Raw genomic sequence first — 21973 nt, 5'->3', positions numbered from 1 at the left:
CTGGGGCGCCGCGCCTCCCTCCGCCAGACCCACCGGCCGAGAGCAGAAGGCGGGCGCGGACTTTGAACGCGGGCCTTGGCGCCTCGCCGGCCTGATCTGACACTTGTTTGGCCTTGGGCAGGTGACAGGCCTCCCTGAGCCTCCGGGTCCTCAAATATAATTTAAAAAGCAATAGTCTAGGCACCCCCCTGCCTCCCTAAGCCCGGAGCAAAGAAACAGGCTCCGAAGAACCTCAGGAGGCTCCCACCGCCCTTGGCCGAGACCTTCACCCAGTGGCCTTCCGTGGGCAACAGCATCTCCTGGTCTTCCCCGCGCCCCGCTCCAGCCCCCTCCAGCCAGGCCAGGGCATCCTCAGACACCCTGTGCATGGGGGCGGCTCTTCGTCCGTCACTACCCCAGCAGATAAGCTCCGTGTTTTGTTCAGTGCTGCATCCCCAGCACTTGGAACAGAGACTGGCATCGGCTGGGTGTGCAGTAAATATCTGCGGGCTGAATTTGGGCCTCCGGGCTTTGGGCAGACCATTCGGCCCCTATCTTCAAAGTGAAAGCACAGAGCACCCCCTTTTCTTCTGTAGTTTCCTAGCTCGCCTTCCTAATAGAAAAGGTTTTCTGTAAGCTCCTGACTGGATTCAGGACGAATGGATGAGGGAGCCGCTTGGTTCCTGTTCATATTGGTTCCTTGAGGTGAGTCATCTTGCTGGGCCCTCGGGACCTTTATGGTGCCTTCACTCATCCAAGCTCTGGAAGCACTGCCACTGGGGCTCTGGAGGGACTGGCAGAAGCCCTGAAGAGAAACAGGAAGAACAACCTTGCCTGCTGCTGCCCCTGATCAAGTCCTCAGCATCCTTCACCTGGCTTATTACTTTTTTTTTTTTATTGTTGACAGTATTACAGATGTCCCCATTTCCCCTTTTGCCCCCTTCGACCCAGCTCACACCCATCTGATTTATTTTTTTAAAATATATTTTATTGATTTTTTACAGAGAGGAAGGGAGATAGAGAGTTAGAAACATCAATGAGAGAGAAACATTGATCAGCTGCCTCCTGCACACCTCCTACGGGGGATGTGCCCACAACCCAGTACATGCCCTTGACCGGAATCGAACCTGGGCCCTTTCAGTCCGCAGGCTGACGTTCTACCCACTGAGGCAAACCGGTTTCGGCCTGATTTATTTTTTAAGTTTCCTAATTTTCCCTGGGCCTCCACTCTTTTTAAAATATATATATTTGTTGTTTTTAATTTTAGAGAGAGAGAGAGGAAGGGAGAGGGAGAGAGAAAAACATCAACGATGAGAGAGAATCATCAATTGGCTGCCTCCTGCTGGAGACCAAGCCTGCAACTCCAGGGATGTGCCCTGACTGGGAATCAAATCAGCGACCTCTTGGTGCACAGGATGATGCTCAACCACAAAGCCACACAACCACTGAGCCACACAACCACTGAGCCACACAATCACTGAGCCCCACAACTACTGAGCCATACAACCACTGAGCCACACAATCACTGAGCCACACAACTACTGAGCCATACAACCACTGAGCCACACAATCACTGAACCACACAATCACTGAGCAACACAACCACTGAGCCACACAACCACTGAGACACACAACCACTGAGACACACAACTACTGAGCCACACAAACCACTGAGACACACAATCACTGAGCCCCCACTGAACTGAGACACACAATCACTGAGCCACACAACTACTGAGCCGCACAACTACTGAGCCGCACAACTACTGAGCCACACAACCACTGAGCCACACAACCACTGAGCCACATTGGGCAAGCACACTCACTCTCTCTATCCTCCACACCTGTGTCAAAGATTCTTCTGAAATTCAAATCTAATCCTGTCACTCCCCTAATTAAAGCCTTTTGCACACAATCACTGAGCCACACAACTACTGAGCCGCACAACTACTGAGCCGCACAACTACTGAGCCACACAACCACTGAGCCACACAACCACTGAGCCACATTGGGCAAGCACACTCACTCTCTCTATCCTCCACACCTGTGTCAAAGATTCTTCTGAAATTCAAATCTAATCCTGTCACTCCCCTAATTAAAGCCTTTTGATTGCTTCTGCCTATTGGCAGGATAAAGTCCAAACTCCTCAGCTTGACTAAGTACCCGGCCTCTGGCTACATTGTGAGAGTCCCACCCACACTACCCGGCATAGCCCCAAGGTGCTTCTTCAAATGTTTGTGTGGGTTGTTCCCAACTCTTATTTACCCAGGTCTCCTCATCATCCCCCAAAGCGATTTAAAATCCTTCCTAATCCCTTGGGGCAGAGTTAACATAACTTCTGTGCTTGCAAAACATTGTGCTGTATCTCCAGCTTGCTTTGTAATGTCCTATTTAACTGTCTATCTGCTCTACTGGGCAGAGTAGCAGGAGGAAAGAGATGGATGGCCCAATACCTCATTTTATTGCACTTTATTGTAGTTTACAGATGTTTCACTTTTTACAAATTGAAGACCAGATCTTTCACTGGCAAAAAGATTACAACTTGCTTTATTGCGGTACTCGCTTTATTGCAGTGGTCTGGGACTGAACCCGAAACATCTCTGAGGTATGCCTGCATTTTCCTCTATCCTCTGCACAGAGCATACTGCCTGGTCCTCTTTAGGTACTCAGTAGATACAAGTAGAAGGACTAAATACTGCTGGGTGCAGCTAAAGAACCCAAGAACAGTAATTAGAACGATGGCAATCCCTTGGAGGGGTTGCTGTTGTATTTTTTAGATGGCTACTTTATTTTTTATTTATTTTTTATTCATCTTTATTGTTGAAAGTATTACAGATGTCCCCATTTTCCCCCACATGATGACCCCCTCCTCCTCACTTCCCTCCCCCTCCCCCATTGTTTTAGTTCTAAATAATTAATTTTTGAGATTTTTAAAAAATATATTTTTTTATTGATTTCAGAGAGGAAGGAAGAGGGAGAGAGAGATAGAAACATCCATGGTGAGAGAGAATCATGGATCGGCTGCCTCCTGCAAGTCCCCCATTGGGGATCGAGCCCATAGCCCGGGCATGTGCCCTTGACCAGAATCAAACCACGGAGCTTTCAGTTCGCAGGCCAACACTCTATCCACTGAGCAAAACTGCCTAGGGCAATTTTTGAGATTCTTATCTAAGGTTTATAAGTCCACGCCTGGATCAAGTGGCAAAGCATTTATCCTGGAATTTCAGTGATCACCCAGGTTAACCTTAGATGTTACAGTCATTGCCACCACACACACACACACACACACACACACACACACACACACACACAGTAGTATGCAAAGTCCCCCTCAAAGGATAAAGGTTGAATTGATTTCCTTGAGGTTTGCATATGAACTTCCATGGAGTCCAAGGTCCAACTCAATAGACTTCCACCCTCTTCTGTGAGCTTCCCAGGACACAGCATCATCGACTGGGACAGGAGTTTATGAACGTAAGTTGTGGCAGGGTTCAAAAGAGAATGTTTAAAATGTATTACAAAGTATACATTCAAAACAGCGTATAAATACATGTGCATGGTTTAAAGAAAAATAATAAAAGGAATATCTGTTACAGAAGACCAGAGAAGAACCAAGCAATGCTTAGAGAGATGGAGTCACATTTATTATAATAATAATAATAATTATTATTATTATTATTATACACAGGCCAGAAAACTATTTCAAATTCTGGGCCCCAACATGGAGGAAGTTTCCCTATTTATATTTTTTTACCTTCTTTGTCTCCCAAATATGGGGTTTTCCGGTCCCCTTTGCAAGTTCTTAAAGAGCCCTATGTGCTGGGGCTTTGAGACCTCTACCAAAGGCCTGGCCTGGTGCCAGCCTGATAACTTCATCTGGGGAAGGTTTATGGCTTCTCTGGAATGAAAGTAGTCTTATTTTCCTTATTATTTAAGCAAGCAAGCATTGACAGGAGCAAAAATAGCAGGGCTAAAATTTCAAACAGCACTTTTTATGTACGATGGATGCTTCATAGCCACACTCACCACCCATCATAAGGAATGGAAAAGCCCTGTGTGGCCCTCCTTGCTGATCCTCCCAAAGTTAACCACTGCTGCACTGAATTATGTTTTAACCACCCCCTCACTTTGTAGTTTCAATACACACGTGTCCTAAACTATACTCAGTTTTGCCGATTTTTTTCAATTGAGGAAAAGACGTGTGTACTTTCAAGTTATATAAGAAAAATGTTTGTTTCTGGGAAGGTTAATAATGGCTCAGTTAATGAAAAACACCACAGAGTGTCAGCTCGCCTTAAATAATACATACAGCACCCTGGGTGGAAGCTCACTCAGTGGTTAGAGCACCATCCCATGCACCAAAGGGTCAGGGGCTTGATCCCTGGTCAGGGCACATACCCAGATTGCAGGTTTGATCCTTGGTCAGGGCACATATGGGAGGCAACCCATACATTTCTCTTTTACATCAATGTTTCTCTCCCTCTCCTTTCTCTCTCTAGACCAGTGATGGCGAACCTATGACACACGCATCAGAGGTGATACGCAAACTCATTTTTTTGGTTGATTTTTCTTTGTTAAATGGCATTTAAATATATAAAATAAATATCAAAAATATAAGTCTTTGTTTTACTATGGTTGCAAATACCAAAAAATTTCTATATGTGACACGGCACCAGTTAAGTTAGGGTTTTTCAAAATGCTGGCACGCCGAGCTCAAAAGGTTCACCATCACTGCTCTAGACTCAATGGAAAACATATCCTTAGGTGAAGATTTAAAAAGAAAATACGCACAGCACTCTTTTTTAAAAAAATATGTGTGTGGTTTTTTTTATTTTTTACAGAGAGGAAGGGAGAGGGATAGAGAGTTAGAAACATCAATGAGAGAGAAACATCGATCAGCTGCCTCATGCACACCCCCTACTGGAGATGAGCCTGCAACCAAGATACTTGCCCTTGACCAGAATCGAACCTGGGACCCTTCAGTCCACAGGCCGACGCTCTATCCACTGAGCCAAACTGGTCAGGGCAGCACTCTTTTCCCTTACCTGAAATCCCGCAATATTCGTATGTGTGGTCTGAACTCACAGCCTCGCTTATATATTTGTGAATATTACTGACCAATGGCAGATGGGGCTATAACCTATCCTTCCATTTCTGGGCTCCATAAATAGAGACGATATGCTTTGTATGATGCGTGACACGTAGATTCCATCTATCTCTCCATTCAGTTTTAAGTTAAAAATAACGGCCCTAACCGGTTTGGCTCAGTGGATAGAGCGTCGGCCTGCGGACTGAAAGGTCCCAGGTTCGATTCTGGCCAAGGGCATGTACCTTGGTTGCGGGCACATCCCCTGTGGGGGGTGTACAGGGGGCAGCTGATCGATATTTCTCTCTCATCGATGTTTCTAACTCTCTATTTCTCTCCCTTCCTCTCTGTGAAAAATGAATAAAATATATTTTAAAAAAATAATAATGATAGGTGAATACTCAGTGAAGATCTAGACATTGTCTGGCCTATTTTAAAATGTAACATAAATGGAGTCACAGTGCCTGTATCATTCTGTGACCTCCTTCTTTCACCCAACATTACGTTTTGAGGCTTTATCCATGTTAAGTTGAGCTGAAGTTCACTGAGTTTGATTGCTGTATTTCACGCCACTCACTCACCTTCCCAACCTGAAGGAGAAGATGGCAGAATTCAAATGATGTTCAGGTGTAGGGGATCTGGCCAGTGAGTTCTCCCCAGCTCTGCCACAGATGGGGGCTGTGGGCCCAGCAAACAGCCTCCCCACCAGGGTTTGAACCTCTGCAGGAGGAACAAGCCACAGGGCCTCTCTTTCCTGCAGAGCTGAGACGCCATATTTCGGTGCTGGGCGGATTTCAGCATCCTCAGGAGGATACAGGGAGGAAGAAGTTCACTTTGGAGCTGCCTCGCTGGGGGATTTGGAAGCAGCAGCCAGGAGCTCCCTGTTGGGGGCCAGTGCAATGGAAGACGCTGAGTAATTCAATCCCCAGATTTTCAAAGGGCTGGTAGGTCTGTAGGCAAGGACAGAAGAAATGGCATGTCAGGAGGGTCCTCTATTAGCTGACTTTTCTGGGCATGAGTTGAAGTGGAGGGTGGAACATGTCAGGGGGTCAGCCAACCAGCTGTGGCCTCTATCTGCATATTCATAAGCCCCCCACACCGGTTGGCTGTGCTAGGCAGCCCCCAGTGTCCCCAGTGCCCATGCCTGTAGCGGGGGCTAGGGCTGTCAGACCGCGCCTTGCACTGAGAAGGGGCAGAAGACTTCCCTCACCCAGCCACAGGCACCAGGCCTGACTGAGGAGGAAGCAGGGAAACCAAAATCACTTCCTGACCATGGCTACGTGAGCCCAAGCCTGGTGAAGGGTGGACCGCTCCATCTCCTCGGGTGGCGGGCCCACCTGGCCACAGAGCCCAGGACTCAGACCAACCCGAAAGCATCTTCTCTGTGAGTAACACCATCCCTTCCCTTTACCTTGCCATAGCACTTTTAAAAACAATGGAATGTTTATTGTTTAAATGTTTAAATATGCAGTAAAGCGGAGAGACTGACAGTTGTCTATGTACCCATCAGCTAGGTCTAACAATGGTTGAGCTATTGCTGTATTTGCTCCATCTGTTTTTGTTGGCTGAAATACTTTCAAGTGAACGACAGCCACAGAGACCCCACACTCCGAAGTCCCCGAGCACTTTTGAAACTCTTCCTTCATGAGGTGCTCACACCTGCCTTGAGTGAGGGGGCGATTATCATCCCTATTTTAGCAAAGTGGAAAAGGCAGAGGCTTGAGGGCAAATGGCTGGGGGTAGAGTTGAGACCTCTTGCCTCACAGCCCAGGGCACCTGTCTTACCTCACGGCCCCATGGAAGGATCTCTGACAGCCAGGGGTGCTATCCTAGAGAGCGGTAAGCCATCGCAGCCACTGCGTGTGACCTGCGGCATGTCGCTTCATCTCTCTGGGCTGTGTGTGCCTCATCCATAGAGCAAGGTTAAGGCATGAAGATCGAGGTTCCCTAACACTGGTTCGTGATGTTTTCATTGGTTTCACAATAGACAAGGTATGGGTTTTTTTTACAAATCTAAATTTATTTATTTATGGCCTTCATTCTTTTTTAAACATGGTGGTTAGGATACTTTTCTTTTACGAAATAGAAATGATAGTAAATTGTAGTCTTTTGTATGCTTATTTTTTGTGCTCTTATCTGCAAATAAAATGTTAGCCATTCTGAAGCTGGTCCCATTATTTTATTTTATCGATGGTTGAAATCTAAAAGTTTGGAAACTGCTCATTGTACCAGGTCATCCCTAAGTCCCTTTCAGCACAAACATTCGGGGCTGTGGGGCCTTCCAGAAGTTACTATTATCAGGGCTGGAGAGCGCAGGCACTGGGCATATGTTATTACATGTGATCTTCACTACAACCCTAGGAGACAGCACTGTTATCAACCCCATTTTACAGAGGAAGAAACGGGGGGAAAGAGGCGAAGTTAACTTGCATAAGGTCACATAGAGCTAGTGCATCCTACGTAGGTCCGACCTGGTAAGGGGAGGACATAAGTGGGGGGTTGAGGGTGGGGAGGCAGTTGTGGGATAAGGACACATATGTAATACCTTAATCAATAAAGAAATTTAAAAAATAAAAAAAAAAAGTTAAATCCATAGGCTCCAGGGACGCCAACCATAATGGCTTCTGACTTGATTGTATGTGTGTCGGTGGACAGGACTGTGTGGCCTGAGCCGTCAGTCTGACCTCCTCTCCCCATTTCCACCAGCAGTCAGTGGGGCAGGGAGCTCTCAGGGCTGGGCCAGCGATGGATGGTCCATGTGGGGGTGATGCAGGACCCCTCCCAGGGGCCCCATCTGAAGGAATGAGACAGAGATGAGGTTGTCTATGAAAACACCTGAGTCAAGCATAAAAATACTGCCTGACCCTGAGATGTGCTACTGAACAAGTGTTACATTGGCAGCTAAAGTTTGCCGAGCCTGGTTAAGGACGAGAGGGAAGCACTTGATGGCCCAGGAATACTGTGTGTGTGTGTGTGTGTGTGTGTGTGTGTGTGTGTGTGTGTGTGTCAGACAAACGTGTGTTTGGATATAAATGTGTGATTAAGTGATCACTATTATGATGGGCCCATGGTGGGTCCTTAGCTCCTGTCGCCTCTGCAGAGGAGAGGTTGATTCAGGAGAAGGCATTTTCCTAACAATATTGTGGGTGGTTATCTACTAGGCACAAGGCTGGTGCAATTGGAATCCAACTAAGTCTAGGAAATGAAGAGAAACACGAAATGTTCCCAACAAAAACCTGGCAGGAACTCTATCGAGGAAGTCACAATAGCCCTCCTGGTACACTTCTGGAGCGAGCATCAGTGTGTGATGAGAAAGAGTTAGCACCTCTGGGGCTTCCCTTGGTGCCTCTTACCGAAGGACCCCCGTAGCCAGCCTTGCTTTTTTGATTGGTTCCCTGGTGGCCCTGCTGAAATGTGTCAGAGGCCTTTGCTGTCCCCTAAATGTGGTCTCCACCGGCCTGCGAGAACCCCTCCCTCTACCCCTTTGAACAGAGCTTGGGAGGTCTCCGGGGAGACCCACAGAGGGGCACAGAGGCCCGGGGAGGAGGGCTCCCAGGTTAGCCGCGATCTGTGTGATGATAATCTTGCAGACACTGCCTGTGTTTTCTTCTAACACGTCAGCTGAAAGGAGACAACACACGGCTTCTTTCTGATGTCTGTTACTTAACATTCACCCTCACCCTCATGTCACACTCTGTAGCTGTAAAATCCTATGTAACCTCTTTGCAGAAATCTCATGAGCCCAGTGTTCTGTGCTCATGTTGGTAGCAAAATTTGCTTCTCCAGTGGGGCTTTTGATGTCCGGTGCCCGGCAATATATATATATATTTGGGAAAGACTCAGGGAGAGAAAATGCAAGCTTTGTTTGTTTAACAGACTTAATTTTTTAGAGCAGTTTTAGGTTCCCTGCAAAATTGAACAGAATGAACAGAGATTTCCTCCACACGTGCACAGCTTCTCCCTCAAGTGCAAGTTTCTAATTACTAAAGGCAAAGGTTGCCTTTTTTAAAATTTGAAAAGTAAAAATATACCCATAGAAAATATGGAAAATACCGAAAAAAAAAAGTAGATAAGACAATGGGGTGGTGAGGGCCTGGGAAGGGAGGAGGAAGTGGGAGGGCTGGGACAGGTTAATAGGGGGAAAGGAGGACCTATGTAATACATTCAACAATAAAGGTTAAAAGGAAAAAAAGAAAAAGAAGTAGAGAAATGAAGTTACCTATGGTTCCATCACCCATAAAGAACTATTGCTTACATTTTAATGTCTTTCTTTCTCATCTTTTTTATTTGTATTTAATTTCTTTGTATGTAATTTCCCCCCCCACACTTATTATAAAATATCCTATAAGCTCTTCTTAAACATGATTTAAAAACAATAGCTGAATAATAGTCTCTTGTAGATGATACATACTTTATAATTTATTTCACTAATTTCTACTCTTATAATACTGGGATAATCATTTTTGACATAAATCTGTGGTTATTGTCTATTTTCTTGATTTTATTTCTTAGATGTAGAATTATTAACTCAAATGGTATATATTTGCTTTATAATGTATACCACATAAATATTTCCTAAAAATATATGAAAAGTGAGCAAGACTACTGAGAATCAAAGAAATACAAGTAATGAGATAACACTCATAATGTCAAAGACTTAAAAGATTGACAATGCCCAATGTTGATGAAGATGAGGGGATATGTGTTCTTTTATAGATATGTTGGTAAGAAAACAAATAGGCCATTTAAAAGTATATATACAAATAATGCATGAAAACATTCTTTTTTTGTTGTTGCTAATCCTCACCCGAGGATATTTTTCCATTGAACTTTTAGGGAGAGTGGAAGGGAGGGGGGAAACAGAGGGAGAGAGAAACATCGATGTGAGAAAGACACATCGATTGGTTGCCTCCCGCATACACCCCAACCAGGCCTGGGGATCGAGCCTGCAACCAAAATATGTGCCCTTGTCCAGAATCAACCCGGGACCCTTCAGTCTGTGGGCCGATGTTCTATCCGCTGAGCCAAACCAGCTAGGGCATGAAAACATTCTTCTAAAAATTCAATTAATACAGAAATATGCAGAGTAAAAATGGAAAGTTCTTCATCAGTCCCTCATCCTCACTCCCAAACAGTTGGTACATTTCTGGAGGGCATTTGGGCAACAAACAAAATGTTTAACATCTGCCTAGTCTTTGACTCAGAATTTCCTCTTCTAGAAAGAAATCCTAAGGAAATGATAGGATAAGTTCCCACAGAGGTAGATAGAGAAGTGTTCCTCTCAATATGACTCTTACTCGTAAGAACAGCTAACAGTTATCAGCCACTTACTAGGTGTCAAGAACTATTCTAAAAACCTAACATCCGTTAACTCATTGGCTCCTCACAGAAACCCTGTGATATGGTAGGTATTATGGTCATTCCCATTTTATTGATGAGAACGCTGAGGTCCAGAGAGGCCACAAAGCTAGTAAGTGGCCCTAAGGAATCAAGTGTAGGCAACCTGACTCAGAGGCCCACACTCTCAATCTTCATGCTATGCTGCCTCTACTGCTATAATAGTGAAATCACAGGAACAAATCTATCAAAGGGACTTTATTTAATCAATTAGGGTACATCCATGCAATGCAATCTCATCAGCTTTCACAATGATGATGTAGATTGATTTTCATTGACATGAAAGAGGAAAAAGTGAAGCTATAGAACTATGTATCTATAATTCCATATTTTTGGCTTTTGCAATTCATATAGTTATGAGAAATTATGTAAATTTATCTGCACACAGAGCAAGAAGTTTGGAAGAAAATGAACACCAAAATGTTTTCTGTGGTTTTTTTCTGGAAGGTGCATTACAGGCGTCTTTGTTTTGCTCTTCATACATTTCTGTATTTGCAAAGTAAAACGATCCCATATTACTTTCATAATCTAAGAAGAGCAGGAAAGCTATTTTTAAAGGGCTGTGGCAATTGCTCCTTTTATCAGTGGATGGGAGAGCGCTGCTAGTTAATTTTCAAACAGAGAGCAGTGCTGCTTCACGCCACACCCAGATGAAGGGCTCTGGGCAGCACGCTGCCCCCGGCACAGAGGTTTCCTGTTTCTCAGCCCAGGTGCAGAGTTGCCATGATAGCCCTACCAAGACGGGCACAGACACCTCTGGGTGCCCGACCGCAGTGGAGTCTGGCTGCATTTCCAGATTCCGGCCTCGAGACATTCCTGCGGATTGTTACTTCATGAAACACACCGAGTCCCTAGAAGTTCTGGCTTCTGGAGCCCACAGACTACATGGGACCTCGGAAACCATACCTTAAATGCCCACAAGGGAGAGCTGGCAAAGTGTGTGGGTCTATATGCTCTCTCTTGCACATGTGTGGTCTCTCTCTTCCTCCCTCTCTCTCTGTATTGACTTTTTCCATGTAGGTGCTACATGGATCTGAAATAAAGTCGCTCTAATATGAGAAGTCAGTCTACTAGTAAATGAAGCGCATACAGAACCATTAATTCAACGGAGGCAGCAAACATCGATTGGGCGACAGTTGGCAGCCAGGCACTCCTTGGAGACACAGAGGGAGCTCACAGTCTAAAGGGGAAGACATGTGATCACGTTAGAGAGGTGGTGACATTGCAGTTGAGTTTTAGAAGAGGAGTCGGGGTTTATCAGGTGGGAAAGTGGGAGAAAGGCCTTCCAGGCCGAGGGAAGAGTAAGTGCAAAGACATGAGGCACGAATAAGTTTGGATGCTCAGGGAACACAAAGCCCCGGACAGCTCAACGTAAGTGGGTGCTGATGGTCGCCAGTTGGGAGAAGGACTGGGGGGATGAATGAAAAAGGTGAAAGGAATTAAGAAGTAAAAATTGCCAGTTATAAAATCAGTAAAGTACCACTTAGGGGATATAGTCAATATTGTAATAACTATGTATGGTGTCAGAGGGCACTAGACTTACCAGGGTGATCACTTCATAATGTATATAATCACTATGTTGTATACCTGAAACTAAAATAATATTGTATGTCAACTGTAATTTAAAATAAATTTATACAAAACGTAGGTGAGTGTTGAGGGTAGTGACTCCAAAGATGTTAAACTTGGCAGTAATAATTTCTTTAAGTTATATTAATTTTGTCAAGTTATTTTTAAAAATTATTTTAAAATATATTTTTATTGATTTAGAGAGAGAGGAAGGGAGAGGGAGAGAGAGAAACGTCTACTGATTGCCTCCCATACGCACCCCGACCGCAACCTGGGCGTGTGCCCTGATCAGGAATTGAATCCACAACCTTTTGGTTCATGAGACGATACTCAACCAACAAAGCCACACAAGGCCAGGCTCAAGTCATCTGTTTTTCTGTTGGTAATTTACAAATGTCTTACTCAAAGCAACAACCTTCTGGTAATTCTGACCCTAGTACCTGGCCTTCTTCCAGAGGCATGTTCCACTCCTGCCCTCTGCCCCGGACGGTGGAGTGACACTGCTCACAGGGAGCTTGTGTTGGGGTCTCTGCTAGGCACAGGGAGGCTGCAGGTAGAGGCCACCGCCATGTCTACCGACGAGGACCCACTGGCTACAGAAGGGAGACTTACTGGCCACAGAAGAGCTGAGATTTGCCTGAGGTAGAGAACTCCAAGGAAGCATTAGGAGGAAGGCGGAAAGACAAAAGCAAACTCTCCTGACAGCATTTGCGGGAGAGGAACAAAGGAGAGGGGAAGTTTTTAGAGGGGGGTAGTGACTCCAGTGTTGAGGGTAGTGACCTCTTCTAGGAAGGGAGGAATCTGCCTAACAGACAGAAAAGTCCTTTCACCTGCAGGGAGGTAGCTGAAGTGTGGTCGCACAAAAGATTTGGAATTGAGAGCCACTCTGGGCTGAGAGAATTACTACACTGACTCTCAAGTTCAGTGTGAGGTGCAATGAGGTAACATGTGCAAATGTTTCGTAAACTCGAAGTGCCTCAGACCTGTTATCAGAAGCCTCCAGGTTAAAGCTAGTGTATCTTGAAACTTTGTGGGAATAACACAGCCTAAGGCAGCCTTTCCTACAATAGCTCCCTCCTTTCCCCCATGCCTTCATTTCCAATCCCCATTGTGCTTTTTCTCAACTGGTCTCAGGACCTGAAAATAAACTGTTTATTCTCTCTCCCCTGCTAGACAGCCAGCTCCGTGAGAGCAAACTCTGCGGCTCTTGCTCACCACTGTCTCTCCAGGTGCCCAGTGAAGGCCTGATGCATGGGAGGCACTCCATACGAAATAGCTGTTCAATGTCGAGCGCATGCAAATGAACGCAGCACCTGATTCTTCCAGGAGCGGTGCAGCTGGCTCTCGATTTTTGATTTGTTTCAAAGGCAGGTTCCCTGCCCCAACACTGAGGGACTCTGATTTAGCAGAACTGGCTACTGAATTTGCTGTTTTTAACAAGTGCCAGGTGACTCTGTTGCAGGTAGTCACTAAGAAAGTTACTCTGAATCGGACAGATCTTGTCTGGACTCCAGCCTGCCACTCACTAGCCCTATGACTTCACCAAGTAACTTCATAACCTCTCTGAGCTGGTTTCCTTACCTGTAAAGTAGGAATGACCACATCCTCAGGGAGTTATGATAATTAAATCAGGTGATGGATGTGAAGGTTTTGGCATCATGTCAGTTATGCTGTTAGCCGTCATCATTTTTTTTTATTGCCATTCTTGTGTTATTGCTATGCCCTGGCAGAACTTCCTCCCTGGAGGACCACTCACTCTTGGGAATCCTCAAAGTGTGGGCCCAAACCGGCAGCACCACAGCGGCTGGGGGCTGGTGAGAGACGCGGTCCCCGCCCCACGCAGGCCTGGGAATCAGCATCCGCATTCTGACAGGGTCCCCAGGCGACCTGTGCACACATTCAAGTTCGAAAAGCACTGCTGAATGTCACCTGTACCGCGTTCTTCCTGTCTTTAATTTCAGAGCCAGCCCGGGAGGTTCCGAAGCCCCGGCATCCCAGAGGCTGAATCCTCGACCCGGCTCATTCGGCTGCACAGCCAGCTGAGGACCTTAGGAGAAGGGATCCCCTCAGGGAGCTTCAACCAAGCCCACAGCCTCCGAGCAAGTGAGTGTGGAGCAGGGGATGGATCCGAACGCTGGCTTGCTTCCTGCGCCATCCCGGGCCTGTCCCCAGCCAGCAGAACCCGGTATGGAAGGAAGGAGCAGCCCATCGCCCCGGGAGCAGGGCAGAGGCGCCTCCTTTCCCTGGAACCAGGTCCCCAATCCCAGCCTCACGGACCCGGACTGGTTTTGGGATGAGCACATCCAGGCAAAGAGGGCCCGCGTGGAGACCATCATCCGAGGCATGTGCCTCTCCCCTAACCCTCTGGTGCTCGGCGGTGCCCGAGCCAGGGACAGCCCCAGCTGCCCAGAGAAGGCCCGGGAGCGGAAGAGGAAGCAGGACCTTCCCGTGCAGCAACCCCCCCTGAAACCAGGCCCTGCCGGGAGCCAGGGCAGCAGGAAGGGGGGCCCTCGCGTGAGAGAACAGCTTCGCCTGCTGAAGCAACAGCTGAGACGACTGCAGGAGCACATCCTGCAGGCCGAGCCCCGGGACCCCGCGCCCGGCCCCCGGAGTGCCAAGCGGAGGGATGGCTGTGGGCGGCCCGGGGCCATGGACAGCAGGCGCCACCAGGGTTCCAGTGGGGACCTCCCTGGGGTGGAAGGACACAGAGTGGCTGCGGTCGATCTCCAGCCAGAGGAAGTCAGGTTCCTTCCTTCTGGGACACGTGCTTTGCTGGAGACCCTGAGGAAGGAACTGACGGGGGCAGTGTCCCAGGCCGTGGACTCAGTGTTGCAAAAGGTACTGCTGGACCCGCCAGGCCACCTGACTCAGCTGGGCCGAAGCTCCCAGGGGCTGGTGCCAGGGGGCAGAAGCGAGACTTCACCTGAGGGAGGTGCCTGTGAAAAACCCCTCCCGTTGGCTGCCTTGCCCAGGGGGGCCCAGGCCCAGGCCCAGGCTGGGTGCCCACTGGGAAACTCATCACTGGCCAAGCCTCTAGACTCTCCTAGATACCCTGTCTCCCCAAGAATGACCTCCAAACCCTGCCAGGCCCCCCCAGCAAACTGTGCCGTGACCGTGCCTTCCCGCATGCAGGAAAGTCAGATTCTTGGTCAGCTCCTGGGTCATGGACCCCCTGGTCACTGGAGCGGCCATCTCCCCCAGGGCGCATCTTCCCAAAGTCACTCCTCCCCGGAGTCTGGCCTGCGACCTTGGGGAGCTGTCAGACTGAGACCTTCGGTGTTGAGCCAGCAGCACCCCGTGCCCTTGGCTCCCCCCTGTCTGGAGAAGCTGCCCTTTCTTCCCTCCGTGAAGATGGAGCAGGGGGGCCTGCAGGCTGCCGCCGAAGTGCTCCCGTTCCCTTCAGTCCACATATCCTTTACCAGAAGGGGACGTTCCCCCCCGGAGAAGTGAACCCTGGGAGGCGGGGAGGTGGGGACAGAGAACTGCATGGCATGGGGGAGGGGCCCGGGGGGGCTTTGCTTTCTTTTCTTTTTTTAATATATTTTATTGATTTTTTACAGAGAGGAAGGGGGAGGGAGAGAGAGTTAGAAACATCGATGAGAGAGAAACATTGATCAGCTGCCTCCTGCACACCCCCTACTGGGGATGTGCCTGCAACCAAGGTACATGCCCTTAACGGGAATCGAACCCGGGACCCTTCAGTCCGCAGGCCGACACTCTATCTGGTGAGCCAAACCGTTGGGGGCGGCTTTGCTTTCTTGATGGTCTTCTGAACGCTGCTTCTGGGCCTCCTCCCCTGTGGCTCACCGCTATTCGGTTCCCGAGAAAGTGGTGCCCACACTCCGGGGCTTAAGCCTGCTGGGAGGGAAGCTTCATTCTCCCTGGCGCATCAGATTCTAGCACTACTCACTTAACGGCTTTGGGTCTGAAAGGATTTTGTTTTTAACCTCAACTGAGCTTCCAAAATATGGTAAGTTCCCTATGGAAGGAAGAACTCCATACATTGGTTGTCAGCTGCCTACACACTTCAGCAGAAAGGGTCAAAGGAATGACCTCACCTGAGGCTTGGCTCCCCCGGCCTCCTGGCTCTCCAGGCAAAAGGCCTGCATTGTCTAGATCAGTGCTCGCCAACTTTGGGACCTCGCGGACCACCAGTGACCCACGGACCACCGGTTGGCGACCGCTGGTCTAGATAATTCATGAGGAAGATCTGAGGGCCCAGACACTTCTGAGCCAGATGGGGAAGGAGATATTTTCCTTGGGGACTAGGCTGGAGGCAACTGGGAGGGGGGAAGGAGCCCTCGGTGTAAGGAACAGCGTCTCAGCTGCAGCTGAGAGGACTGAAGTGGGGTTGGACATGTGGAGGGAGAGGAGACCCCTGAGGAAGGCTGAGGGGCCAGGCTGGTATCCAGGGGTCTGGACCTTTTGCATCAGCTTTGTGAGCCAAACCGTTGCTCCTCTCTCTCTCTCTTTCTCTCTCTCTCTCTCGCTCTCTTTTTCTCTCTCTCTTCCTGTTCCTCTCCCTCTCCCCCTTCCTCTCCTTAAATATGGAACGCTTCACAAATTTGCGTGTTATCCTTGTGCAGGGGCCACGCTAATCTCTGTGTCATTCTGATTTAAGTATTTGTGCTGCTGAAGAGAGCACTCCTCTCTTAAATAGTGTTTCCCAGAGTAAAGCTCCCTTTGGATATTAACAGTTGCTGACTTAGGGGGAAAAGTAGTTTCAGTAAATACTGGGTTAGTGTCTTTGCTGCGGGACTTCTCAGAGCCTTTAACATGCTGAAGTCCAATGTGAAACTCTAAGAGGAGAAAGTATGCAGTCCCCAAACTCATGTGACCAACAAGTATCTTGTAGGACTGAAGTTCCTGACAACACAATTTGGGGTGTTGCCTTTTTAAAGTGAGCTGAGCTCACGGTGCTGCTTCTCAAGGGCGGCCCTGAGTCGAGTGTCCAGAGGTCAATGTGCCTGCGGTGTGAACAGTCTGGCAAGCTGTAGTAAGGGCGGCAGGATGGGGTGGGACCGGCTCATTGCCACACCAGGGCTGGCTCTTGTGTCCTGAATGCCATGCACGCCCCCTGCTGGTCACAGATGCTGGGAACACCCCAAAGCTGGGCGCTGCTGGGAGCTATCCAGGCAGGCAGTAGCAACAATAAAACCAATGCTAAGAACATGTCACCTGCCACCACTGCCTCTGCAGGCAGCAGGGGACGTTGGAGCTACAGAGATATCAGCATAGATAGACTTTCTTGTTAGGCGATCGCCCTGTGCGAGAAAGGCTACCTGTCTGGTTAAGACTCCCTGTGTAGGTCAGGCAGTGGTGGAAGAAACGCAAGAACTCAGTCCCCAAAGATTCTCTGCTGAGCTTCCCTTGGGAGGGGGATGCTGATCTTTCCCAGCACCTACTGTGCGCCTGCCCTGCCCTGTGAAATGAGGATTGGGCTCAGAGAGCTTCAGGGCCCATGCGCTGGGCCTGGCTGCACAGGTGAGGTACTCTGGAATGCTTTGGAGCCCCCAGGCAGCATCCTGATCCCCTAAATATTCCCACATTCCAGCATTAGAGATTTACTCCCGTGGGTCATAAAAGCCACTTAAGAGCAAGATAACTCTGACCTTTAAAAGAACTTTCACATTCACGACATCCCCCTGAAACAGGTGAAGCAGGTGTGATTAGCAGCTAATAACGAGGAAGCATTTGCTGTGCACTTTCTCTGTGGCAGGCACCCAGCATTTTCCACGTATGAGTCCACTACCGCTGAGCTACATTCCAAAACTCGGAAAGCTCTGAAAATCCCTATGATTTCTTTTTCCTAAGGCTGATGGGAGCTTTGTTTTTGGTAGCAAACCTGGCCTGCACTGATTGGACGTTACTTACAGATCATCCCACTTAGTGTAGAAATCCATGTTGCCGGGGAAATATTAATGTATTGGATTACAGACGGCTGCCACAGCCTCTGCTGTGGGATTAACTAACATATGGTACACAGACCAGATGACCTGCATGAAGGAACAGAATTCTGAAATCTGGCCTCCATCTGGCCAGTGTTTCAGATGAGAGGTTGTGGGCCCCAAGCATTCTAGTGGGCACTACAGTTAGACCCGGTATCTGAGAGTGGGGCAGAAAAGTGAACTTGCCCAAAGTCCCAAGACAGACACGTACAGAGCCAGGACTCAGACCCAGGATCTGACTGCCAAGCTGTCACCACTACATTCTACATCTAGAAATGGCCCAGAGAAGATAAGTGGCTCGCCCAAACTCACACAGCTAGTTGGTGGCAAAATCAGTATCTGAAAATGGGTCTTTGGACGCCCATGTCCAGGATTCTTTCCACAGCACGTGTGAACCTATGAGAAGAATAAGAAGTGCCAATGAGGCAGGGAGCAAGGGGCTTCAGGAAGCAGCCTGAGTGCCAGGCCAGCTAGAACTCTAATCGGTTGGTTTCCTTTGGCTACACCTGTATATACTACTGAAGAGTCTTAAAGCTCTCGCTCCCGGACCCGAGAGCTCCCAGGTCCTCTGTGTAAAGCTTCTCACCCAGTCCTGGGACTGTCCCAGCAATGCTTAGTATTCCTGTGTAAAACACTTCGTTTCCCTCCCTCTCTGGTGCTAGGCAGTCATATCACAGCTCCCTGCTCTTGTTAAAGGGGAAGGAATCTTGTTAAAGGGGAAAGACTGAGGTATGCTTTGGAAGACAGTTTCCCTAGTTGTGCATGGGTTAAGGTTGACCATTTAATCATTCACTCATTCCTTTATCTAACAAACATTTATTGAGCACCTACTATGTTCCTAGCACTGGGCTAGGTACGTGGAATACAAAGATGAAAATATAAGGTCCTTGCCCCCTGAGGAGCTCACAATCTAAACAGGGAGACAAACATGCAGTGAAAATTCTAATAAGGTCATTGCTACAACAGAGGGATGTGCAAAGAGCCTGGGTAGCCCAGGGTAAGGACAGTAAATGGACAAGGAGAGGTTTCCCTGAGGAGGAAGCGGCTGACCTGGGACAGGAAGGAGGAGGGACGTTCTTCCAGGTGGACCGAGAGCAGGTGCAGAGCAGCAGCTCAAGTTCCTTGAGGCAAAGTCAACAGTGATCTGCTGCTGTCTGGTCCAGGGGTGGGCAAACTTTTTGACTCGAGGGCCACACAATGGGTTCTTAAACTGGACCGGAGGGCCGGAACAAAAGCATGGATGGAGTGTTTGTGTGAACTAATATAAATTCAAAGTAAACATCATTACATAAAAGGGTGCGGTCTTTTTTTTCAATAGTTTTATTCATTTCCGGCCCGCGGGCCGTAGTTTGCCCATGGCTGGATTAGACGCTTGTTGGCTTAAACACTGCAAAGGCAATTATGACAGTGAGAATGGGGACCATCGAGTTGACTCTTCTCATTTTACAGATGAGGAAACTGAGGCAGAAGGAAAAGGAAATCTTGGGGTTTTAAAATGACTTATCTGGGAAAGAGCTGCCATCTCTTCCCATCCTATTCTGAAAGCATATGCAAAGTACAACAAACTTATTTACGCCACAGAACTTTTACACGTCAAGATGGTTTTAAATTCTGCAACTGTGCTGTCATATATGGTATTCAGCACTTGGGAAGAAGAAGCTTACTGGTCAGACTTGCCAGAGACACAGAAATGGAGCAAATACATGATTCAACCAAAATAAAAATAAAAACCATAAGGAAGAGGACAACTAATTCACTTTTTGGATAATTTGATGGTATTATTTGATAAACTGGTGTTCATTTTCCTTGACCCGGGGATACATCCAGGAGGGTCTAAATCCTGGTCACTTGAAGAAGGCCAAACTAATGTTTTTCTTCACACGCTACCCCAGCTCCAACCTCCTGAAGGCGTATTTCCCCGACGTCCAGGTAAGTCATCCTACTGAATGTCAGCTTCTCACAACTCAGAGTGGCATTGGGGTCGCCCCGTGTGAGGTGTGAGGCAAGTCCCAGGTCATCATGTGCGCACCTTAGCTCCCCTTAATGTTGGCCGCACAGGTGTGATTTCCAGGTCAGGGATGGACTTGGCTGAATAGTCATGAATAACTTTGAGCTAGGAAAGTTGAGCTTTTGAGCTATAGATATACCCAGAAGCACATGGGGAGGAAGTGGGGGGGGCAGTGAGAAACATTAGTAAATGGGGTCTTTGGCCTAGTGTTCTGTCTTTGCCGAGGACACTGCGAAAAAGACAGAATATACAGAGTCAGACACTGTTGAACTGGCATTCAAATAGCTGCGTTTCAAAGGGAGTGAGGTACATCCAAATCAAGTGTGACAACAAGGAAAATCAAGCTCTGATGGTTGGAACCAGACCTTGTCTGTTCCCTGAGAGCAGCGGTTCTCAACCTGTGGGTCGCGACCCCTTTGGGGGTCGAACGATCCTTTCACAGTGGTCACCTAAGACCATCGGAAAACACATATATAATTACATATTGTTTTTGTGATTAATCACTTTGCTTTAATTATGTTCAATTTGTAACAATGAAATTGGGGGTCACCACAACATGAGGAACTGTATTCAAGGGTCGCGCCATTAGGAAGGTTGAGAACCACTGCCATAGAGTGTCTAAGGGCCTCTGTTCCCTTGAGTGTTGGGTCAGGGCTAATACTTGGTATCTATGTCATTCCTTTGCCTTTCCCATGTCTTTCCCTCATGTTGTTGCTTGGTTGATCCCTACACCAAGCTCTGATTTCCACTCATTCTGCAACTCCAAGTTGCTGATAAACTGCTCTCTGATCTTCACACTCACTCCTTCCCTTGGCCCCTTACCTGGCAGAAGGCTCCAGGGCTGCCATACATTTGGCCCAGACACAGCAGAAGTTGGTACCAAACTGGCCTTGACCCTGGACATTCCCAAAGTCACACAGCAAGCTTTTCATGGGTGAAAAACCTTCATAAATCTAGGACATCAAAAAACATTTTTTTTCTAGTGGGCACTACAGTTAATCCAGATTTTTTCTGTACATGACTGAATAGGCTTAGAAAATAGCCATGGCTGCTGCTACTGCTACTTCTTTTTTTGTTAATCCTCACCCGAGGAGATTTTTCCATTGATTTTTAAATTTTATTATTATTATTATTTTTTTAGGGAGAGTGGAAGAGGGGTTGTTAGATGCTAGTATTTCTCCACTTTTCCAGTTTATTGTAATGATCCTTTCCAAGTAACCTTACAGAAGCTTCTTGGATGGGCTAGTCTCATTATTCTCTCCTGTGGCAAAATCGTCAAACTGCGGCTCGCGAGGCACATGTGTCTCTTTGGCCTCTTGAGTGTGGCCACGAAGTTTCAATCGCACTGTACATGCGCACCCGCATGTGGTATTTTGTGGAAGAGCCACACTCAAGGGGCCAAAGAGCCGCATGTGGCTCGCTAGCCGCAGCTTGCCAACCACAGGGCTAGGGCCATGGCTCTTTTTCAAAGGAGGCCCTTCTCATGTTGGCTGAAGCCATTCTGATCAATCTGCTGTTGAACTGGATGCTGACAGTTCTACCCCTGAGCACCTGGTGGTAAATGGCTGACTGATGGACCTTGTTGCTTGTGCAGTTCAACCGCTGCATCACCTCCCAGATGATCAAGTGGTTCAGCAACTTCCGAGAGTTCTATTACATCCAAATGGAGAAATCTGCCCGGCAGGCAATTTCAGATGGCGTCACAAATCCCAAAATGCTCGTGATTCTCCGCGACTCGGAGCTTTTTCGAGCTCTCAATATGCACTATAACAAGGGAAATGACTTTGAGGTAAGACCATGTACCTGGGGTCCCATGAGGTTGGAGTTTTAGAAAAGATCCCCTTCTGTGTGTCTGTCTTTACATCATTGAGAGCCAGGGCAGCCCGGGCTAACCTCTGTCCCCTCTGCAAAGATTAGAGCCTCCATAGCTTCTCTTAGGCAACAGGTGGATGCTGCAAACTGAATAAGCAGAGGTCTGCCAGGTGT

The 21973-nt window shown here is 47.8% G+C and overlaps 2 protein-coding genes across 2 annotated transcripts in view; one reads left to right on the top strand and one right to left on the bottom strand.

Moving 5' to 3' along the window:
* The window catches only part of DLST (dihydrolipoamide S-succinyltransferase (E2 component of 2-oxo-glutarate complex)), a gene marked incomplete at its 5' end in the record, with an annotated part of 33033 nt that extends 22119 nt beyond the window's left edge, over positions 1–10914 (bottom strand). The window contains one exon of the mRNA XM_015558002.1: positions 10902–10914. Within this exon, the coding sequence (XP_015413488.1) occupies positions 10902–10914 (13 nt within the window). The remainder of the gene's footprint in view (positions 1–10901) is intronic.
* A 3304-nt stretch (positions 10915–14218) lies between these two features.
* PROX2 (prospero homeobox 2) overlaps positions 14219–21973 on the top strand; it is an 11722-nt gene continuing 3967 nt past the window's right edge. Inside the window, exons 1-3 of the mRNA XM_006778876.2 lie at positions 14219–15439; positions 19801–19908; positions 21582–21776. Coding sequence (XP_006778939.1) covers positions 14219–15439; positions 19801–19908; positions 21582–21776 — 1524 coding nt within the window. The remainder of the gene's footprint in view (positions 15440–19800; positions 19909–21581; positions 21777–21973) is intronic.

This window comes from Myotis davidii, unplaced genomic scaffold (genome assembly GCF_000327345.1).
Source record: "Myotis davidii unplaced genomic scaffold, ASM32734v1 scaffold309, whole genome shotgun sequence".
NCBI lineage: Eukaryota > Metazoa > Chordata > Mammalia > Chiroptera > Vespertilionidae > Myotis > Myotis davidii.
The sequence above is the reverse complement of the archived record's forward strand: the minus strand, read 5'-3'. Positions and strand labels throughout refer to the sequence as shown.